The sequence below is a fragment of the Hippoglossus stenolepis genome, chromosome 5, assembly GCF_022539355.2.
Source record: "Hippoglossus stenolepis isolate QCI-W04-F060 chromosome 5, HSTE1.2, whole genome shotgun sequence".
NCBI lineage: Eukaryota > Metazoa > Chordata > Actinopteri > Pleuronectiformes > Pleuronectidae > Hippoglossus > Hippoglossus stenolepis.
Genome location: NC_061487.1, coordinates 18,369,822 through 18,388,828, shown reverse-complemented (window position 1 = coordinate 18,388,828; position 19,007 = coordinate 18,369,822). Strand labels below are relative to the sequence as shown.

Here is a 19,007-nt window from a genome sequence, read left to right as displayed (position 1 = left end):
ATTCAACATTATGATTTCTGTCTCCACAGGGAAATGACTTAAGAAAGATTCTCCTCACACGATACTTTGGAAATCAAAAGCTTATCTCCAAGTCGGAGCTCGGGAGTGGAAACAGCTCATCTGGCAGCTTTGTCAAGCCGTCATCCGGAGGTACTGAGAACCCCAAATAAACCCGGTAGACACTGCAATGACTGCTCGCTGCAGGAGAAACCACAGCAGCTAACATGACAGCACTCTGCCTCATGGAAGAAGTGCTGTTTGACAGTCGCTGGCAGACTTCAGGAAATCGCCACATTCAAAGCGCCACATAAATATATACATTATTTCTGTCCAAACACTTTTATTATGATGTAAAATATAAGTAATGTCTGCATGTATGTCTCTTCAGAGCACAATTATGTTAAATGCTGATATTAAATCTCTGCAGGAGGCTCTCCCATGCTGGACTCTGACAAACCAGGCAGCAACATAGTGGAGATCCAGTGTCTCCTGGACAACGTCGGGGCGTCAGAGCTGGTGATCGACCTCATCGTCAACACTAAGAACGACCGGGTGTTTGAGGAGAGCATCCTGCTGGGTATCGCCCTTCTCCAGGGGGGAAACACACAGACACAGGTGGGTGCGCCACAAGTCCTTCATTTCTCCCCATTTACATAAATGTGTAATCGCAGATTTAGAAGATTTCTACTCACCACCACTCCGCTTCCCACCCAGAACTCCTTCTACGCCCTACTGTACAAGCAGAAGAGGTCCGAGCGCTTCTTCAAGGTTTTCTACGATCGCATGCGTCTGGCCCAGCAAGAGATCCGAGCCACCGTGTCCGTCAACATGTTTGAGCTCAGCTGCAGAAAAAGGGACGACGACTCTGACACCAGTGGCATCAGGTTAAAAAAAGGTGCGGGAATTCATTTTGTACGTGTTTATATGTGAAACTAGAAAATATTTATCTCCTCCACCTGCCTGTAACATACGGCAAACCTCTGTGTCAACGTGAAGGTGAGAGTACGTCAGTGAGGTTGATTTAAAGTGAACCCACTGGATAATAACGTCGCCGGTGCCAAGAGATGTGCATTGAAAAGTGAAAACACTGAGTCATTGAGGTCATGTCCAGAGCACAGCCAAGCATTTCCATAGAAACGGGCCACGGGGTGAGCGGAAAGCCACAGACGCTGCTCAAATATAAACTTGGAAATCCTGGTGCTTTTACAGCATGTGTGGTCTCGCTCGGCTCGGCCTTGACTTTAAACAATAGTGTCGGATAAATCCCAAAATGATTTTTGTTGCTCTGCCGACCTCTGTGCAGACTGTTGTTCCCGACTCCTGCAGTCACATGTCAGAGGCCATGTGACGGCCCACATCACAAGCCTATCAAAAGACCATTGTATCAAGATTGAATGCTTTCACGCTACGGAACCCCGCTCAATGTTCTCCAGGGGGTCTCTGGATTACATTTTTTTTTTAACATGTGTCAAATGTCGTAGTGCAGGTGCATCATTATGTGCAAAATGATTCCTCGTGTCTCAGGCGACGTTAACCTGAGACGCACCCTCTGCCAAATCTGTACTGTCCAATTATGAATGGAACGGAAACTTCTGTATTTCTCCCCAGATGCTGCAGGGAAAGACTCGGGGCTTCATATGAGGGAGGAAATGCGAGAGCAGCTGAAGGAGGCTTCCTCTGTGACCTCGAAGGCCTTCTGCTCCTTCAGGAAGCAGGATCCCGACCCCGAGTGCCTCGGCAACAACAGCGAGATAGTCGGGGCTGAGGAGGTTATAGAAGAAACTCAGATGAGCCCAGCCATCACCATCATGAATCCCATCCTACGTTACCTGCAGCTGCTCTGCGAGAACCACAATACAAACCTACAGGTACTACAGCCCCTCTGCGATTGAGAGTAATAACCTTTAAGTCCAGCTCCTGTTGACTTGACTTCTGATTGACTTTTGTTTCTGCTTTGAATCCAGAACTTTCTGCGTAACCAGAACAACAAGACCAACTACAATCTGGTGTGTGAGACTCTTCAGTTCTTGGACTGTATTTGTGGAAGCACCACAGGAGGTCTTGGGCTGCTGGGCCTTTATATAAATGAGAATAACGTGGATCTGGTTCGCCAAACCCTGGAAACCATCACAGAGTACTGCCAGGGACCCTGCCATGAAAACCAGGTGAGGTAAACAATAGGCCCGGTGTGGTGAATAGTCAAGAAGGTCATAGATTATGTATCACTTGGGGATTTATTTTGGTCTCTAAATGTTTCCATCTTAATTTTCTAGACCTGTATAGCCAAGCATGAGTCCAATGGCATTGACATTATCATCGCACTGATTGTCAACTCCATCAATCCACTGGGGAAGCATCGCCTGGACCTGGTGCTGGAGCTCAAGGTAAACGGCGGGTGTTGCTCTCAGAAAGGCCCGGAACCGTGACACGGATTTACCCTTTAGTACTTCAAATATAATGTGATCTTTAATAAATGTTAGGGTCTTATTCTTGTGTCGCACTGCCTGATGTCCTGTTTGTTGGCTGCACTGCGGAGGTTTTAATGTCACATTACAGCATTGAAACTGTGATTCTGCTAAATACTTAATCTATTATTAGTGAAAAGGAATCGCTAAGACCTGAATCATTGATGATGTTGTGTGAGCTCATTAACGGAGCCTTTTTGTTTTAGAACAATGCCTCCATGCTCCTACTGGCTATCATGGAGAGCCGCCATGACAGTGAGAACGCAGAGAAGATCCTCTACAAGATGAGACCCAACGAGCTGGTGAGTTGTGTCTGTGCGTGTACACAAGTATGTAAAATGCTTCACCCTAAGGAGCAGTGACTTTTCATAATTGCTGTGCCTCAGGTGGATGTGCTGAAGGAGGCGTACACTCAGGGTCTGGAGAGTGAGGAGGATGGGGACAGTGTCGGAGACCAGATCAAGCCCAGAGACGTCGGACACAACATTTACATCCTGGCCCACCAGGTAATAAAAGAGCCTGAGCTTTGTTTTTGTCTGTGACTGAGCCATTACTGCGTTTTCGCTCGGTCTGTCTAACCTTGTGCTCACCTCAGGGCCCTCTGCTGCAGGTGTGTGTGTGTGTGTGTGTGTGTGTGTGTGTGTGTGTGTGTCTGCGCGCGCGTTCATATGCAAGTCCCTATTAGAGTGTGTTGTCTGTGCTAAATGATGGAACACTGCTCTTCTGTGACTGAACCGCTCTGCCAGTTTTGCTTAAATTAGTTTTCGGGTTGCTACAGTGGTTGTGCACAGAGGTAGACTGCCAGTGTTCACTGTGGTTTACCAGGGTCCCAACAGTAAAGAAATGAGACTGGTGCCGCGCCACTGAGAGAGTGGTGGTATTGTGAGTGTGTTGTGCATCGTGTGCGTCTCTGCCTCTCTCTACACTTGATGAAATTTGAAGAGGGCAGGCAGAGTCTAGCGGGTTTTCACTTCTTCTTCAGAGTCAGTGTCAGACAGGGTATTTTAGTCCAAACAGACGAGTTTCATAATGAAGAGGAAATGTTTCTTTTTTTTTTATTTTTACTGTTACTCTGTTGATTCATTTTTGACCTCAGAGTATGAAAATGTGGAAATAACATGCGCACTCACGCATGTTTTTTCGCAAGATTGTTGTGATTAATTTAAGAATCAAAAACTCAAAATAAACATTATTTTTACTGTTAAAGTAGAGGCTGATCGATATAGACTTTTGAAGGCTCATAGCGATATTAGGGGTAAAAAGAAATTCTAATTCGATATATTGGCCTATATACATATTTTAAAAAATCATCAATCATTCCTAAGACCAAAGTCCCTCATGACAAAGAAATATAATTGAGGCTTGATATAACTAAAATAAAAAAATAAAAAACGTAAGCATGAATGTAAAATGTTTTTACATAGTTTATTCTGTAACTAAAAGTTTTAAAAGTTATTGGATCATATCAGTTAAAAAAACATAACTGCCAACAAGATGTCAGTGTTGGCGCATATCGGTCGATTTTATTGGCCAAATGATAAATATATATATATATATATATATATATATATATTTGGAGGCTTTCTGACCTTTAGTCAATTATGTTCCTTATTTCTTGAAATAAGTCAGTGTGTGTTTCCTTCTTTGGATTCTAGCTTGCCAGACACAACAAGATCCTGCAGCAGAGCCTCAGGCCAGGTTCTGTGTTGGGGCAGGTGTCGGTGGTGGACTCCGACATTGAGAAGGACGACGCTCTTCATTACTACGCCAACCACACAGCTCAGATAGAAGTAAACCTCATCGTCACTTTGTCCTTTTATCATCTCAATCCCAAAAACCTGTACCGTACAATCCACGGTAGCCTGTAATGAGGATATGTTATAAATCTATTTCCCAGATTGTGCGCCATGACCGCAGCATGGAGCAGATCGTCTTCCCCGTCCCCAACATCTGCGAGTACCTCACAGAGGAGTCCAAGGTGCGCGTGTTCACCACCACTGAGCGAGACGACCAGGGCAGCAAGGTTAACGACTTCTTCCAACAGTTTGACAACCTCTACAATGAGATGACGTGGCAGAAGAAGATCCGCAGTAAGTTTTTACCCCCTGAATCCAGTGCATGGAAAATAATGATGGTGGCAGCAGAAGCCGGTTGCAGGATGGTAAATAATGATTATCATCCTGAGTGTGTGGCTAGTGTTATATTCCGAATAAATTGAAGGGGCCTGCAGTGATGTTGTGTTGTTTGTGTGTGTTGGGTCTGTGTCTCCGTTCTTACTGTAACCTCCCTGTTTTGTTTGTGCAGAAAATAAGGCCCTGTTTTGGTTCTCACGCCAAATCTCTCTTTGGGGGAGCATCTCATTCTACCTGGCCTGCCTCCTCAACATCGCTGTGGCCGTATTTTACCCATTTGGTGATGACGGCGATGAGGGTGAGAAAAGTCCTGGTGCTGTATATTTGTATGGTATTTATTTAATGGCCCCACACATCCATGATTCACCCACAGATGTGTTTTCTCTTATATGTGTGATGAGACAAAGTCATGTGTGGCAGTGACGCTGTCTATCGAGACTGTTGAGCTCATGTAATAACCTGCAAAGCTCTGTCCATCAGTTTAAACCTTGAAACAGTATCTGTTACTTCTTCCAACTTTCTCTCTTCAACTCTTTACACGGCATTTATAGTATATTTAGTGTTGCACGTTTGTATATAGGTTAATTAAATGAATCACATTATATATATATCAGAGGGTTTTAAACATCTTTCACACACGTGAGGAAAATGAGTTTTATTGTCTCACTAAAATGTGAACACATGTGGTTCTCCAGCCGTACTAAGTGCTTTTTGAGTAATGCAGTTGGCTGTGAACCACTGTTTTGACATTTTCAAGTGTTGCCTCTGACTGTGCTGAATTAAGGTCTAAGCTCAGGTCTGAGAAACACCATGTTCGGATTATTGATGTGCTGGTTCCGTGTTTTGATGACTCGCTCCTCTGTCCAGGCACCTTGTCCTCGTTCTGGAACATCTCACTGTGGGTGGCCCTGGGGGTGTTCACTGCATTACTGCCTGTCTTACCCAAGCCGTGGGGCATCCTGTTCTTCCTGGTCTCCCTGATTCTACGGGCCATCTACACAATGGGCCTCGGTCCTGCTCTGTTGTTGTTGGGCACTATCAATGTAAGTACAGGAAGATCTAAAGGAAAGAAAGGAACATATACAGTCTTGTGGAAGGATATGTAAATCGTTTTCTTCTTCTTTTTTATTCCTGTGGTTTATTTTCTTCTCTTTCAGCTCTTCAACAAGCTCGTCTTTCTTGTAAGTTTTGTGGGGAACCAGGGGACGTTCACGCGAGGCTACAAAGCAGTGGTTATGGACATGCTCTTCATCTACCATTTGAGCTACGCCATGATCTGTGTCCTGGGCCTCTTCGTGCATGAGTTCTTCTACAGCTTTTTGGTGAGAAATCCCTTGCACATTTGTCTTCCATTACATTGAGAGACTGATGGATCGGTGCAGCACGTCACAAACATTCCGTATACACAAGAGTTCTGAAATCAATTTGCCTATAATCCTCCACAGCTATTTGACCTGGTGATCCGGGAGGAGACGCTGCTCAATGTGATAAAAAGTGTGACGAGGAATGGCCGCTCCATTATTCTGACGGCTGTCCTGGCCATCTTCCTCGTCTACTTCTTCTCTATCATCGGCTTCCTGTTCCTCAAGGATGACTTCCGCATGGAGGTGGACCGCCTTCCTGCAACAGGTCTGGACTCCATCGACTATTAAAACACTCTTAATCGTTATTTAGCCGCGCTGTGAACTGTGAAGGGACCAGACTTTATGTCTTGTAAAGTTTCTACCAAAGGGGCCAATCGAGGCACTTTGGCTTCACTTTTTTTGGGAGCTGTCATGTCAACCATAGTGATCTAAGACTCTAATATTCCTGGTTGTAGCTGCAATGCTCTGGAATTAAGCCTTAAAACATTTAACCTAAAACATGTCCTAAACCTCAACTGTTTCACTGTCCTGTCATTATCATCTATAAAAAAGTTATCAATAGCTTAAGAGATTGTTTCTCCTACTGGTTAATGGAATAGAGGGTATTTAAATGTTAAATAGACCGTATCTCAACTTCCTTTCATTATTGAGAGGCCAAAATATCCCGGATACGAAAGCTGCCATTTTGCGCGTTTGGAGCCAGTAGCTGTCAGGGTGATGGAACCGTGGTAGTGATGTCCCGCCGATACACACGCTCGACCATTCATGAGTCAGTCTCAGCTGTCAGTCATGACGTTTTTATGGCATAGATGTCCCAGCCATTGCGATGGTTTAGGACCTATGCTGCAACCAGCCACCAGGTGGCGATCAAGAGGCTTTGGCTTCACGTTTGAGGAGCTGTCATCTCATTCGTCTTTATATACAGTCAATGGTTAATGGTTTTAACTTCTGATGGAATCAAAGATACTTTATACAGACAGGGCAGTTTGTGGCTCTGCATATAACGAACATCTTAATATTTGGGCTCCATTAAACCATTAATCAAGGATTCTTGGCTCAGAATGAATCACTTGCTGAACTAATTTGTTTACCGTTGTCTACACTCTCTCTCTTACATAAAAACTGTCAAATCAACGATTCCATATGTACAATCTCTACATAAAAATAGTAGAACATGTACAGTTCGCTGTCGGGTGTAACAATTCCTGAAAACCTCAACTTTTGAGCCATAACATTGTTTTTCTTTTTTGGGTTTTGGGGTGGTGGTTCCTCTTCCTGTAGCACGATACGAGACTGTGGACGTATGTGTCACGAGTTTGGTCTTGGTTTCAGAATCGCTGCACCTCCTCCACTGTATATATGTACATTCTCAGACACATGTTTTGAAAACACTGTGGAGAGCGTGGGTGCGGTAATGAGCTCCGGCACGGTGCTCCGACGGTCAGGAAGACAACCTGCCAGCACATGTGCACCTGTTGCATAACCTGGTGGCCGTGCCATCCTGGGTTTTGCTGAACAGAGCGCAGCAGACACAGCAGAGCAGTGGTGGGTTATGTAACCAGCTTGCCTCACGCCTGTCTGTCTGTTAGCTGGGGGCTGAGCTGAGACACAAGCGGAGCTCCATCAAAGCAGAGGGGCCCCCTGTCCATGCTGCTGCCGCCTCAGGCCTGCGATCCCTACGCCCCCTACGCCCCGTCTCAGTCGGACTGTCTCCTCCGCTCTTCTTCTTCCTCTTCCTCTGCCTCTTGATTCCCTGCCCTGCCCTCTGTCCTCCTGCCCGTCAGCGAGGACGGACTTCTCGGTGACACTCTGGCCCATGTGCACAGCTCTGCCCATCTGCGTGAGCGGATCTCATTCAAGTACGGCTCCTCTGCTGCTTTGCCGGTGTGCAAATGATTTGTTCAGGTTTTTTTCAGCAACACTTCACCGCCCACCCAGCAGCTGCTGCCTCAGTTTACATAATGTCTGTCTATATCCTTCTGGCTGATTTTACTGCCGCTGATGAGAATTAATCAGGGAGGAGTTTAAATGCTCGAACACAATTTAATCATCTTCTTTCATCTGTAAATTCTCAGTGCTTTTACCATTAATCCACTCTACATAATTTTGCATTTTTTTCTCTGTATTTCTTTGTAGGAAAAAGGGATTTATTGAGTAACAGTGAAGTTGCTGAAACATGTATAAAAGATAGCTGCCCAGTCTCAACAGCCAAATCTGCTGCTGGTAAGTTTTAAGATTAAATTAAAAACAAATTAGTATTTTATTTTATTTTACCGGTTACCAAAAATCACTGTTAAGAGGACAGAAATGTCAACATATTGCAGTTTGTGACCTTTCTGGCAGTAGTCAGTTCCTGAAAGGTTACTCACACACACTCACACACAGGCACGCACACTGAGACACGCACACTGTCAAACAGTTTGATACACACGCACACGCTCAAATTGTCACTCACTGTTTCTCACACACACACACACACACACACACACACACACACACACACACACACACACACACACACACAGAGAGAGGTGTGCACACAAAGAAACTTGATGAGGCAGAGTGGGTGACTCACACTCCTGTTTGTTCTCTTGCGTCTCCATGGATCACCTGCACTATGGGGGCACGCACGTGATCTCATCCACATCCTTCACTTCCTCTTTCTCCTGAGCTCTCATGCTGTACATGCCATGTTCTCTCCACAGCCCTTTCATATGGACATTTCACATCTGATATGAATAATATATTGGAGTTCGTCATAGATTTTTAGCACCTTTTTATGTTTTTTCTATTTTATTCTCACATTTAAAGAGAAAAAACAGGTGGAGATATGTATTGTATCACACTCGTTTATAGCTGTTTATCAGTTAGCAATAAAAGCTAGGTGATCATTGTTTAAAATGAGGTCCGACTGCATTTGAACCAATTAAAGAGTTTGATTTTCCTGAACTTGAACTTGAGTTTTCTCAAAATCACCCATTCACTTACTTTAATTTAATTTAATAAATTTCAGCTCCATTCATATTACTAATATGGAAAATTAAATCACAATTTGTGATTATGAGAGTCATATAAATCAAGTCATTAAAGAAGGAGGACATGGTAATGAAAAGGAGACGACACTGTTAAGACAGGAAGTAGAAATCTAAGTGGACGATGTGTTAATTTGTGTAAAGAGGTTGTGCTTTTTCCCTTTTTCTGTTTGTTTGTCAGTAGGATTACACAAAATTCAAATAAACCAATTTTGGCCATGGGATGGTGCGTGAGCCAAGAAAATCCCTGTTAAATATTGGTGCAGATCTGGTAAAAGGGGTCGAGTCAGGAATTTTGTTAATCCCTTTATTTAATATTGTGAGAACAGGCTTTTTCTGGACGTCTGCCAGTTGTTCAGGAAAAATTGTCAGACACATAAGTTTGGACAGTGTGGTGCAGATCCACACATCCAGGTCTGGTAGAAGAAAATGTTTGGCCTCGGCAGAGGTGGATGTATATTTATTACACTACGACCTTTTGCTGTAACACAGATATTAAGGTGCCACCAATGTTATGATGTATTTTCTGTTTCTTTCTTTTTATGTTTATGATGTCTCTGGTTTTTGTCACCTGCCACTCACATGTTGTTCCGTGCATGTGTCTTGTTATAGATGATGATGATGGGATAGAGCGGGTGTGCGACACGCTGCTCATGTGTATAATCACAGTGTTGAACCAGGGGCTGCGTAACGGAGGAGGTGTGGGAGACATTCTCAGGAGACCCTCCAAAGAGGTAAGCAATTGAACAAATAAATTGATGAGTTTACTTATTATGGAATTGTTTAAATGCTAAATGGCCTGAACGACACATAAATGACATTTGTGCTGTTCCAACTTCTGTTTAAAATGACGCATTTCCATATTTAACCTCTAACCTCACCATCCAGGAGCCTCTGTTTGCCGCCCGCGTCGTTTACGATCTTCTGTTCTTCTTCATCGTCATCATCATCGTCCTCAACCTCATCTTTGGTGTCATCATCGACACCTTTGCGGACCTGAGGAGTGAGAAACAAAGGAAGGAGGAGATCCTGAAAACCTCTTGTTTCATCTGTGGTGAGTTCAGTTGCGTGCGTCACCTCCTATCGTGTGCAAATCGTGCTGCAGCATGTAAATAAAAAGGGCTGATGCTGTTTTTCAGGCTTGGAAAGGGACAAGTTTGACAACAAGACGGTGTCGTTTGAGGAGCACATCAAATCTGAGCACAGCATGTGGCACTACCTTTACTTCCTGGTTCTGGTGAGGGTGAAGGATCCGACCGAGTACACCGGCCCTGAGAGCTACGTGGCTCAGATGATTGCGGTCAGTAGAAGAAACACACACACTATTGTTGCAATGCAGTTTCAATCGGCTTAAAAGTTGCCTCACACAGTCACCTTGAAATCAATGTTGCTACAGTGTTTTACTTTTGCAACGTGTATAAAAGTGTAACAATTTGAGAGTGTTGCACAGTTGTGTTAATGTTGCACACGAGCACATAAACACACCCGAGCCTGAGGGATTGTGTTCATTATTCCATATGGAGCATATGGACACACAAACACATTCATTTCACAGCCTAATTCATATTTTGCCGGCGAGCTGCACCAGTCAGCATACAGATGTCTGAGTGTCGGAGTCTGAAAGTTGTGCAGCCTTCCTCGCTGAGCAGAAGTCCACAGTGTGCTAGAGGAGCGTGCGCCTCCACAGCAGACAAGCGATCGAAAAATGAGACTGAGCCTCTAGGCCTGTGCCAAGCATCCCAATTTATTCTCCTTCCCCCTCACTGAGAGAGATAGAGATAGAGAGAGAGAAAGAGCGAGAGAGAGATGGCTCTCTGTGGCGAGGTAGTCGTCACTATGCTGAGCTTCACTGTGCTCCTAACCTGCTGGGACACAGTGTGGCTAAATAGTAATTAAACCCAGTCCAGGTCCATTATCATCAATGCACCAACTTGCTGCTGTGACACACAGACGAGAAGTTGAAGGATGTTAGGCCAGTTAAAGGTGTTCCATGTAACCATCAGGTTAATGGATTCATATGACACCCCCCGGAGCACAATGGCACATTTTGTGATTAACATTCAGCCGTGATGGGCATGAGAGTGGTCGCATTATAACCAACCATTTGCATAACAAACAAGTGACGGACATTGAGTTAATATGCATCAGCAGGTCTTCCTCCAGGTCACTTCTGTGATGCCAGGCCACAGTGTTAGTGTGTGATGAGGTAATGATGAGTCAGGAATTCATACTCACACCTGCAGAGTAGAAAAACAGGGAGGTAAGGGACTCCAGCTAAAACAACCTGTGTCAACTTGTGTCTTCATGTACTTCCAATGGGTTTTATATACAATTCTTCATTCTCATAAAATGTCTCAACAGGGTTAAGAAAGACATTAATGGTCATAATTCCACCAACATTTGTAATATTACCAATAACTATATTTTCAGACCAGTGTTTTTTAGAGTTACTTTATCACATTTAATACAAACAACATTAACATAAGAAGTGTATGGGGGGAAAAAAAACATGTATTTACTGTATATTATAGATACAGTTTACATATGAGCAGCCACTGGGTATTCAGGTTTAATATTTGGTCAAGCGGTTTTAGACCAATCAGATTCTAAGACAGTTTCTAGTTGTTTTTTAATTTATGTTCAACATTGAATCAAATAGTCTCTGATGGTGTTTTCAGTCCTGAAAGTCCAAGATTCATGTCTTTGTCACATTGTTAACATTTGATCCTTTTCACATTATAATTTAGGAAGCGCACTCAAGACTTTATGACATACGTGCGTCCTGACGTCGTCACCTACATGTGCTGCGTCAGCATATACTTGACATTGATTGATTTGTAGACAGGCGTGCGTCTGACATTGGCGTTTTGTTGTTATCTTTCCGATAGAATGACAAATCTATAACAGTTTGTTATATATAGATTATAAAACAGATCTTCTAATAATAAGTTATAAATTATAAAATGTGTTATTGTTTTTTATTTTTCAGACATTTAGGGTTTTTTTAAGTTTCTACCTCAACTAGCCTTTGCTTTGATTTTGACCTTTGATTTTAAATCATGGTTACCTGACATGAAGTAGAAACATACGATGCAATGACCAAACAATGGCATCCAGAAGAAATCTAGTGTTGAAAGACTTCAGCAAATTCTTGATCACTAAATTGTAACGTAGATGAGTTCACGATGTCTGCAGCAGCCCGGCTTCATTTGTCCTCTCAGACTCAGGTTTGACTCATGTTTAGTCAGGAAGTGTCAGTTTTCACTTTGTGCCTCCACTTGTTAAACTCCATCTTTATTCTAAACACTCACTGCACTACAGTACGACTCAGTGTGAAGCTCCTGGACCGAGGAAAACTCTGCCCTCCCCTCCCCACGCCTGAAACTCGATGACCGAACACACACACACACACACACACACACACACACACACACACACACACACACACACACACACACACACACACACACACACACACACACACACACACACACACACACACACACTGACTCTTATAATGAGTGCATCTGCTAGGATAGACTAATGCGGTGCCAAGCAAAAGAGTAGGATCACGTTACACTGAGTGTCTGTTCTGTTGCCGTGTTGTGCATGTGGATGTGAATCAGTGTGTGGGGTGTTTGTGTGTAAAATTATGACAGCGACTACAGGCCCAGCAGGTACTGCAGCAGCCACAATGCTGTTACATAACCCATCTCAAGTGGCCTGCTAATAGCTCAGCCCTGCCTGGCACGTGCTCTCCTGTCCCTGTCTCTCTCTCTCACACACACACACGCACACGCGCGCGCACACACACACACACACTCACCCACAGTGAGTCACCGTCACATCACACTCTTCTTTTACAACACACATGTGACGTGTTAACAGCAGCACTAACTAAATAATGGATAAATAAAAAGCAGCCTTCACATGTGATGATGTAAATTGAAGTCAGAGGTCAAAGTTTGTTTTATTACGTAACGTGGGTCTCTGATCAGGTGAATAACTTGAGTGTGTGTGTGTGCGTGTGCGTGTGCGTGCGCGCGTGCGTGTGTGAGACAGAGAAAGAGAGAGAGAGCGAGTCTTTGGTGAAACACCCCAGCTGTATGGTGACAGCAGCAAAACACAAAACTACAGTGTTTTTTACTGGGGTCAAAACACAATATTTCACAAAACACAAAGACGTTTCAGATTATGGAAAGGGAGGGACCATATTTCTTGTTTGTGATTGGACAGAATCCAAGTCCCTGGTGACAGTTCCATATCATTTCCTGTTTCTGTGCCTTATTCCAATCTTAAGTGTTTGAATGAATGGAGGAGGAGTTTAAAATCATCAGGGAATTCTTTATTGAATGACATTAAAATGATGTCATTCTCTGCATTATAATGTCCTGTGGCTTAGAAAAGCATTAGGACCTGGAGACGTGGCGGCTACGCTTTAACGAGTGACATCAGAGGAGTTTATCTTATCAGAGCTGCCTGGAGCGGAGGCCTATACTACGAAGCCAGTTCAGCACACCCAGGATATCTGTTCCTTATCTGGCTTCTCTGAATTTATCCTGGATAATCTGAAGCTGGTTATCTATGGTCTCAGTTTACTCTGGGTTTTCCTATCCGGTTACGAACGTGTTCATGTGGAATTAATTACAAGCACCGTCGTCTGAGCCATGAACAAATGACTAAATTTGACATGAGAAGAAATGCTAAAATCCGAAAAATGAAATGTAAGCAATATGATCACATAACTAAAATAGAAATGAAACACTAGAAACTAGAAAAACACCACGTAGAGCACGTACCTCCGCCAAGGAACGACTGTTATAAAACCATATTTAAATTCAATAGATCCTGAATTTTGTTTGGATCTGCACCAACTTGCATATGCTCAGAAATATCAGTCCTTTTAACATGTCCGATTAAAAATTAAAATAAAAAAAAAAAAAATCAATATCCATTCATGATTCTCTGGGAATCTGAAATATTGGGGAAAAAACGCCCAATCTCGCAAATTAAGTTAGTTAGTAAGTTAGTTGTCTGGATCTGTGCCAAAAATGTGTGGCCTCTTTCTTGGCCCATTTCCCATCCTTCCTCCAAGTTTCGTGGAAATCCTTTGTGTAATCCAGCTGACGTAATTCTGCCCTATCACCAACCAACAAACAAACAGGGGTGAAAACATATCCTCCTTGGTGGAGGTAATAATATCCCATCTCTAAAGTCCGGCTGAGGATATGTTGTAAAGAAACACAGGAATATTATTAAGTTTATTACTGAGTTGCGGAGGGTGGCAATATTCTTTATAATATTATATTATCATATTCAAATATTCACACTATAATGAATATGTGATGCAGATAAAAACTACCCACAAACCCTGTTTCGTAGCACAGGCCCCTGGACAGATGTTTGGATACAGACCTGTGTTTGGGATTGGCCAGTTAGCCATCCAAGTGTAGCTGAACTTCCAACAAACGCCCAGAACATCATTTACCTGTCAACCAAACAACCAATCACATCAGGGTAGAATTTTGAGCCTCCCTCCAGCCGATCCAATCCAGCAACAACGCACCTCAACACATTTAAACCCTGAATAAACCAATGAATAAACCCTGATTTGACTTGGATTCCGTCCCATCACAAACAGGAAGCTGTGTCCCACCCTTTCCCAACTGTCGTGTTTTTTTAAAGGTGGTGTTTAGTGAGATGTTGAGTTTTGTGAATTGCTGTTGTGTTTGTACCCTCAGGGCCACCATAATGCGCTCGTGAATGTCTGTAACTTCACACTCACTGAGGTGTTTAAATGCATCAGTGAAGCATCACTAAAGCCTGACTCATCCAGTCAGTGCAGCACAGCACACACTGGACTACTGTACATTCTAATGAATAGCAACATGCGGACGTGCTGCGATATTCAGATTCTGTACAGCAACTGTTCAACTTAATGCCATTAACCCAGAAATGATGCTTCAACCAACATGAGTTAATGTATATTCAAACAGGACATTGTATTCACCCTCAATAGCAGCTCTTAGGTTTCTTTATTTCATCTTTAAGGTTACTTAATCCATTAGATACGAATGACTCTGTGAAATATAATATAGTCCCCAGTTCCAGGGATGCTGGAGCTTTATCTTTGAGCTCACAGAGACTTTGCTGTGTTTTTCGAAAAAACTTGTGAGAAAGGAAACGATTCTTTTTACCGGCCTCTTGATGCCAGAGGCCCAAATTAGCCAAAGACCTTGAGGGAAGCTCTCATAGAATGACTCGATTCATACTGTATAGCTCAGCAGTCATAATCAGTCTAACTGCTTCCCCTGTGGTCAACAAGTATTCTAGTCAATAGGAAAATTAGTCCAAATGTTGAAAACAAGTTCACTAAACAAGTGCTTCTTTTTTCCAGAGTATCTGCGTGTGTGCATGTGCATGGACATGTACATGTACTTGGTAAAACTGGGGGGGGAGAATAAAGAGGATTGAAGTATGTCATATTGCAGTTTAGAAATACGTGAAACAAGAGTGACGTGATTTTTGACCTTACAAAATACACAGGAAGTAATTTGGTCACAATAATAGGTTAACTAATTACTAATTAAAACCAAACTTGCTGGAAAAGTTTGGTTATAAGTGATAAGAACTACCTTAAAGGACGGAAGCCATCTTTGAGGAAAAAATAGTTTGACGTGTGCTTTTTAGTTTGGTCCCATCCACTAACATGAAGGAGGCAGGATTTGTAACCTATACTGCAGTCGGCCACCAGGTGGTGATCAAGACGCTTCAGCTTCACTTTTGGGAGAAGTCCGTTTTTTTTTTATATAGGCTACAGCTCTGCTTCTAACGTGCAGCTGAGCGAAATGCTTAATTAGCATTGTAAGTTAAAAAGTTAGCCCGTTAACATGTTAGCGCTGCAGTGCTTTTCTATAAATATGATATAAATAATTGAACCGACTGCATTTTTTTGCCAAAAATAGAATCTGTTTCAAATTCAAAATGTTCCAGCTTTGGACTGACTTCCGTTTTAGAATTAAAGCAAGGATTTATCAATGCTAACCATTATGTCAAAATGATTTGAGTTCCTAGAATAGAAAGTGAAGGCATTTTCCTGACAGAGAGAATTATATTTGGGAATGCCACGATATTTCACAGCCATTAATGTCTTACTCATCAAAGTATGATAAACCCATCATTCAAAGAAAACAAGATCCCACACACTCCACATTTGTCTCCGTCCTCAGACTCCACTCGCCTCGTGTCCTCTTCTTTTGTCCTCGGTGTCTCACACTCAGATCAGTTTCTCTATCGCTCCAGTCTATTTTTATATAAGAGTAGGTGGGAGACTACCTCACTCCTCCCGCTGGACTTAGCGTGGTGCCAGTCAAATCCCACTCTCTGCACCTTTTAAGTAATTTTTATAGGAGGAAATGGCAAAGGAATATTACGTAAGATCAGCTGATGGCAGTCTGTCTCTGTGAAACCTGCCTCACTTTCAGACAGGCACTGAACTCCAGAGAATCTCCGGACTTTCTCCGATTGCAGGGGGTTGTATGTGTGAACGCAAATGTCCGAGTGAGAGTTTCAGGGGACTTTCTCGTCTGGCCCCCCCGAGTATAAAGTCCGCAGAAAGTCTGGAGGGGCTGTGAGGGGGATGTCTGGAGGGGATGTGAGAACAAAGCAGGGGATTCTCCAAAGGATTCACCGTGACCGAGTGGGGACGTTTCTGACACGTGACAGATGCAAAATGAAAAGTAAAAGAAATATCTCCAGATAAAGCAGAGCCATACAAGTAAAAGACACTGACAACGATGTCAAGCGTACTTTTGGTGATAAGAGCCAAATGCCTGTGTCCATGTGCTGGAAACAAAAGGCATGATCTCCGCAGCAGAATTTATACGTATATTGTTATGCCTCAGTCCTGCTGCACCATCCCTCACGTGAACGCTCCAGAGATTTCAAGCTGTGTTGTTGTGAACGTGCCTGAGAGGAGAATCTCCCGCTGCGTTGTGCATGTGTGAAAGGAAAAAACGCAGAGGGAGAGTCTGGACCCAATTCTGCGGACTTCCTGTTGAGGTCATGTCAGAAAACGGCTAATTTCTATGCAAATCTTTCATGGCGTTATCTGTGCTAACATACTGTTGCTTTATCTCAGCCTTTTATTCCTTTCACCTTTCTTACTGTTCCTCTCTCATCCCTTCTCTCCTCCCAGGAGAAGAACCTGGAGTGGTTCCCCCGAATGAGAGCCATGTCCCTGGTGAGCAGCGAGGGCGACGGCGAGCAGAACGAGATGCGCTCCCTGCAGGACAAACTGGACGGCACCGTCACGCTGGTGGCTCAGCTCTCAGGCCAGCTGGCCGAGCTCAAGGAACAGGTAGAGTGCCACTTCAGGCCATTTGTCATGCTCTGGTGTGCGCACCATGGTAGCAGTCACTGTAAGAAGAAAAGCAAAATCCTCCTGTTTTAAAAAGTATATAAGTAAAAAAGGTTTGGCTGTGTTCTTCACAGTCCATGTGCTACCTGACCTTGAGACTTCTTTCACCGTAAAAACACCCCCCAGAGCAAAGGGTCACATAGCAGGGGCTACGTCAGCGCTCTCCCATTTTGTGATCCACCCCTGTGCCGAGCTCAGTAATCGAGATGGATTCTATCAGAGCCTTGATGCTCCTGAACGCAGCATGACGGTTTGACTATCATGTCAGCGATCAGCGCAACTCTGAGCCGCCAGTGAGCCTCTGGCTGTTTGGATGACTAGCTCTGCTGCTGCAGTGTGACTGATCATTCTCATCACCTGCCTCCCCTGCATGTGATTCCAGTCACAGGCCTGTCCTTGTTCCTCTTTTGCCAGATGTGTGAAAACAACTCCCACCGGGGGAAGATCACACTCCAGTAAACAGAACAACAACCTCTGTCAACCTCAGCGGGCAGCACAGTCTCTTAACATCTCTTTTCTGGCCCGGGTCCCATGTGTAAACACCCCCCCTCCTTGGTACAGCAAAATTCGTGTGCTGTTGAAGTGCCCTTGAGCAAGATGCAGTATAGGTCAAATTCAGGTCATTTGTTTTTCTAATCCAGGTCTTATGCTAAATGGTCTGTATTTATATAGAGCTTCTCTAGTCTTGATTACCACTCAAAGTGCTTTACAGTACAGATTTACATTCACCCATTTACACACACACATTCATACAGTGCATCTATATGCAACACTTCTTAATGAGAAGGGGACATTTTGAGGTTCAGTATCTTGCCTAAGGACATTTTCCCATGCGAAATGGGGAAGACTGGGATCGAACCACCGGCCTTCTTCGAACCAGCCGCCGCCAATATGGAGTCATGGGGTTTACAGTAGGCGGGATCTCTACAGCCCTGCAGTCACAGGGGGAGGCCTGCAGGTCTGACACCAGTTCTGAATCTTTCTGACTGGGAGAAAAGTTCTGCTCCAGCTCCTCCCATTACAACCTCCGCTGACCTGGGCGCTATCCAAGCTGAGATCGTATATCCCACCTTTGTGTTTCTGTGTGGGTTTAGGGGTTCGGCACAGATCGTTCAATACCCTTGATCTGCGTGTACAAAACCAGCGGCCTTCGTTTCTGCAAATGTTGTGGGAGATCAGACGCTTCCTCCACACTTCCACACCGACAAACGTGCAGGTCGCAGTTCTGCAAGAAAACACGCCCACACACGACTGTGTCCTCTGGTGAAGTTTCCAAGGAAAATTTTAGTTTCCAGTCACAACACTGGCGCTGAATAAAGAGATTTGCATACAACTGCGGAAACAACATGTACCTCTTTTATAACATTTCAGTCAGATGAAAATTAGAATTAAAACAAACCTGTCACAATAATTGTTTGTATTGTTTGAAACGACAAGAGATTCAGAGTGTGATTTTACCTGCACTCCACATTCAAATAGATGAATGTTCCCCCTCTTGAATTTAATAATTATGTATGAACGGAGTGGGAATATTGTGTTTTGCATGATAAAGTGTCTACTAGAGCAGCGGTTGCGAGCACACAGGTTAGTGTTTC

The 19,007-nt window shown here is 43.7% G+C and overlaps 1 protein-coding gene across 2 annotated transcripts in view; it reads left to right on the top strand.

Moving 5' to 3' along the window:
- Positions 1–19,007, top strand: part of itpr2 (inositol 1,4,5-trisphosphate receptor, type 2) — a 56,664-nt gene that overhangs the window by 36,296 nt on the left and 1,361 nt on the right. Inside the window, exons 38-56 of one of the 2 annotated variants that reach the window (XM_035157355.2) lie at positions 30–150; positions 428–615; positions 715–895; positions 1,609–1,868; positions 1,965–2,165; positions 2,274–2,384; positions 2,672–2,767; positions 2,852–2,971; positions 4,121–4,255; positions 4,363–4,555; positions 4,770–4,895; positions 5,465–5,640; positions 5,755–5,919; positions 6,043–6,226; positions 8,098–8,184; positions 9,606–9,727; positions 9,882–10,047; positions 10,133–10,293; positions 17,191–17,352. In XM_035157355.2, coding sequence (XP_035013246.1) covers positions 30–150; positions 428–615; positions 715–895; positions 1,609–1,868; positions 1,965–2,165; positions 2,274–2,384; positions 2,672–2,767; positions 2,852–2,971; positions 4,121–4,255; positions 4,363–4,555; positions 4,770–4,895; positions 5,465–5,640; positions 5,755–5,919; positions 6,043–6,226; positions 8,098–8,184; positions 9,606–9,727; positions 9,882–10,047; positions 10,133–10,293; positions 17,191–17,352 — 2,955 coding nt within the window. The remainder of the gene's footprint in view (positions 1–29; positions 151–427; positions 616–714; positions 896–1,608; positions 1,869–1,964; positions 2,166–2,273; positions 2,385–2,671; positions 2,768–2,851; positions 2,972–4,120; positions 4,256–4,362; positions 4,556–4,769; positions 4,896–5,464; positions 5,641–5,754; positions 5,920–6,042; positions 6,227–8,097; positions 8,185–9,605; positions 9,728–9,881; positions 10,048–10,132; positions 10,294–17,190; positions 17,353–19,007) is intronic. The other variant, XM_035157356.2, reaches the window with a different exon arrangement.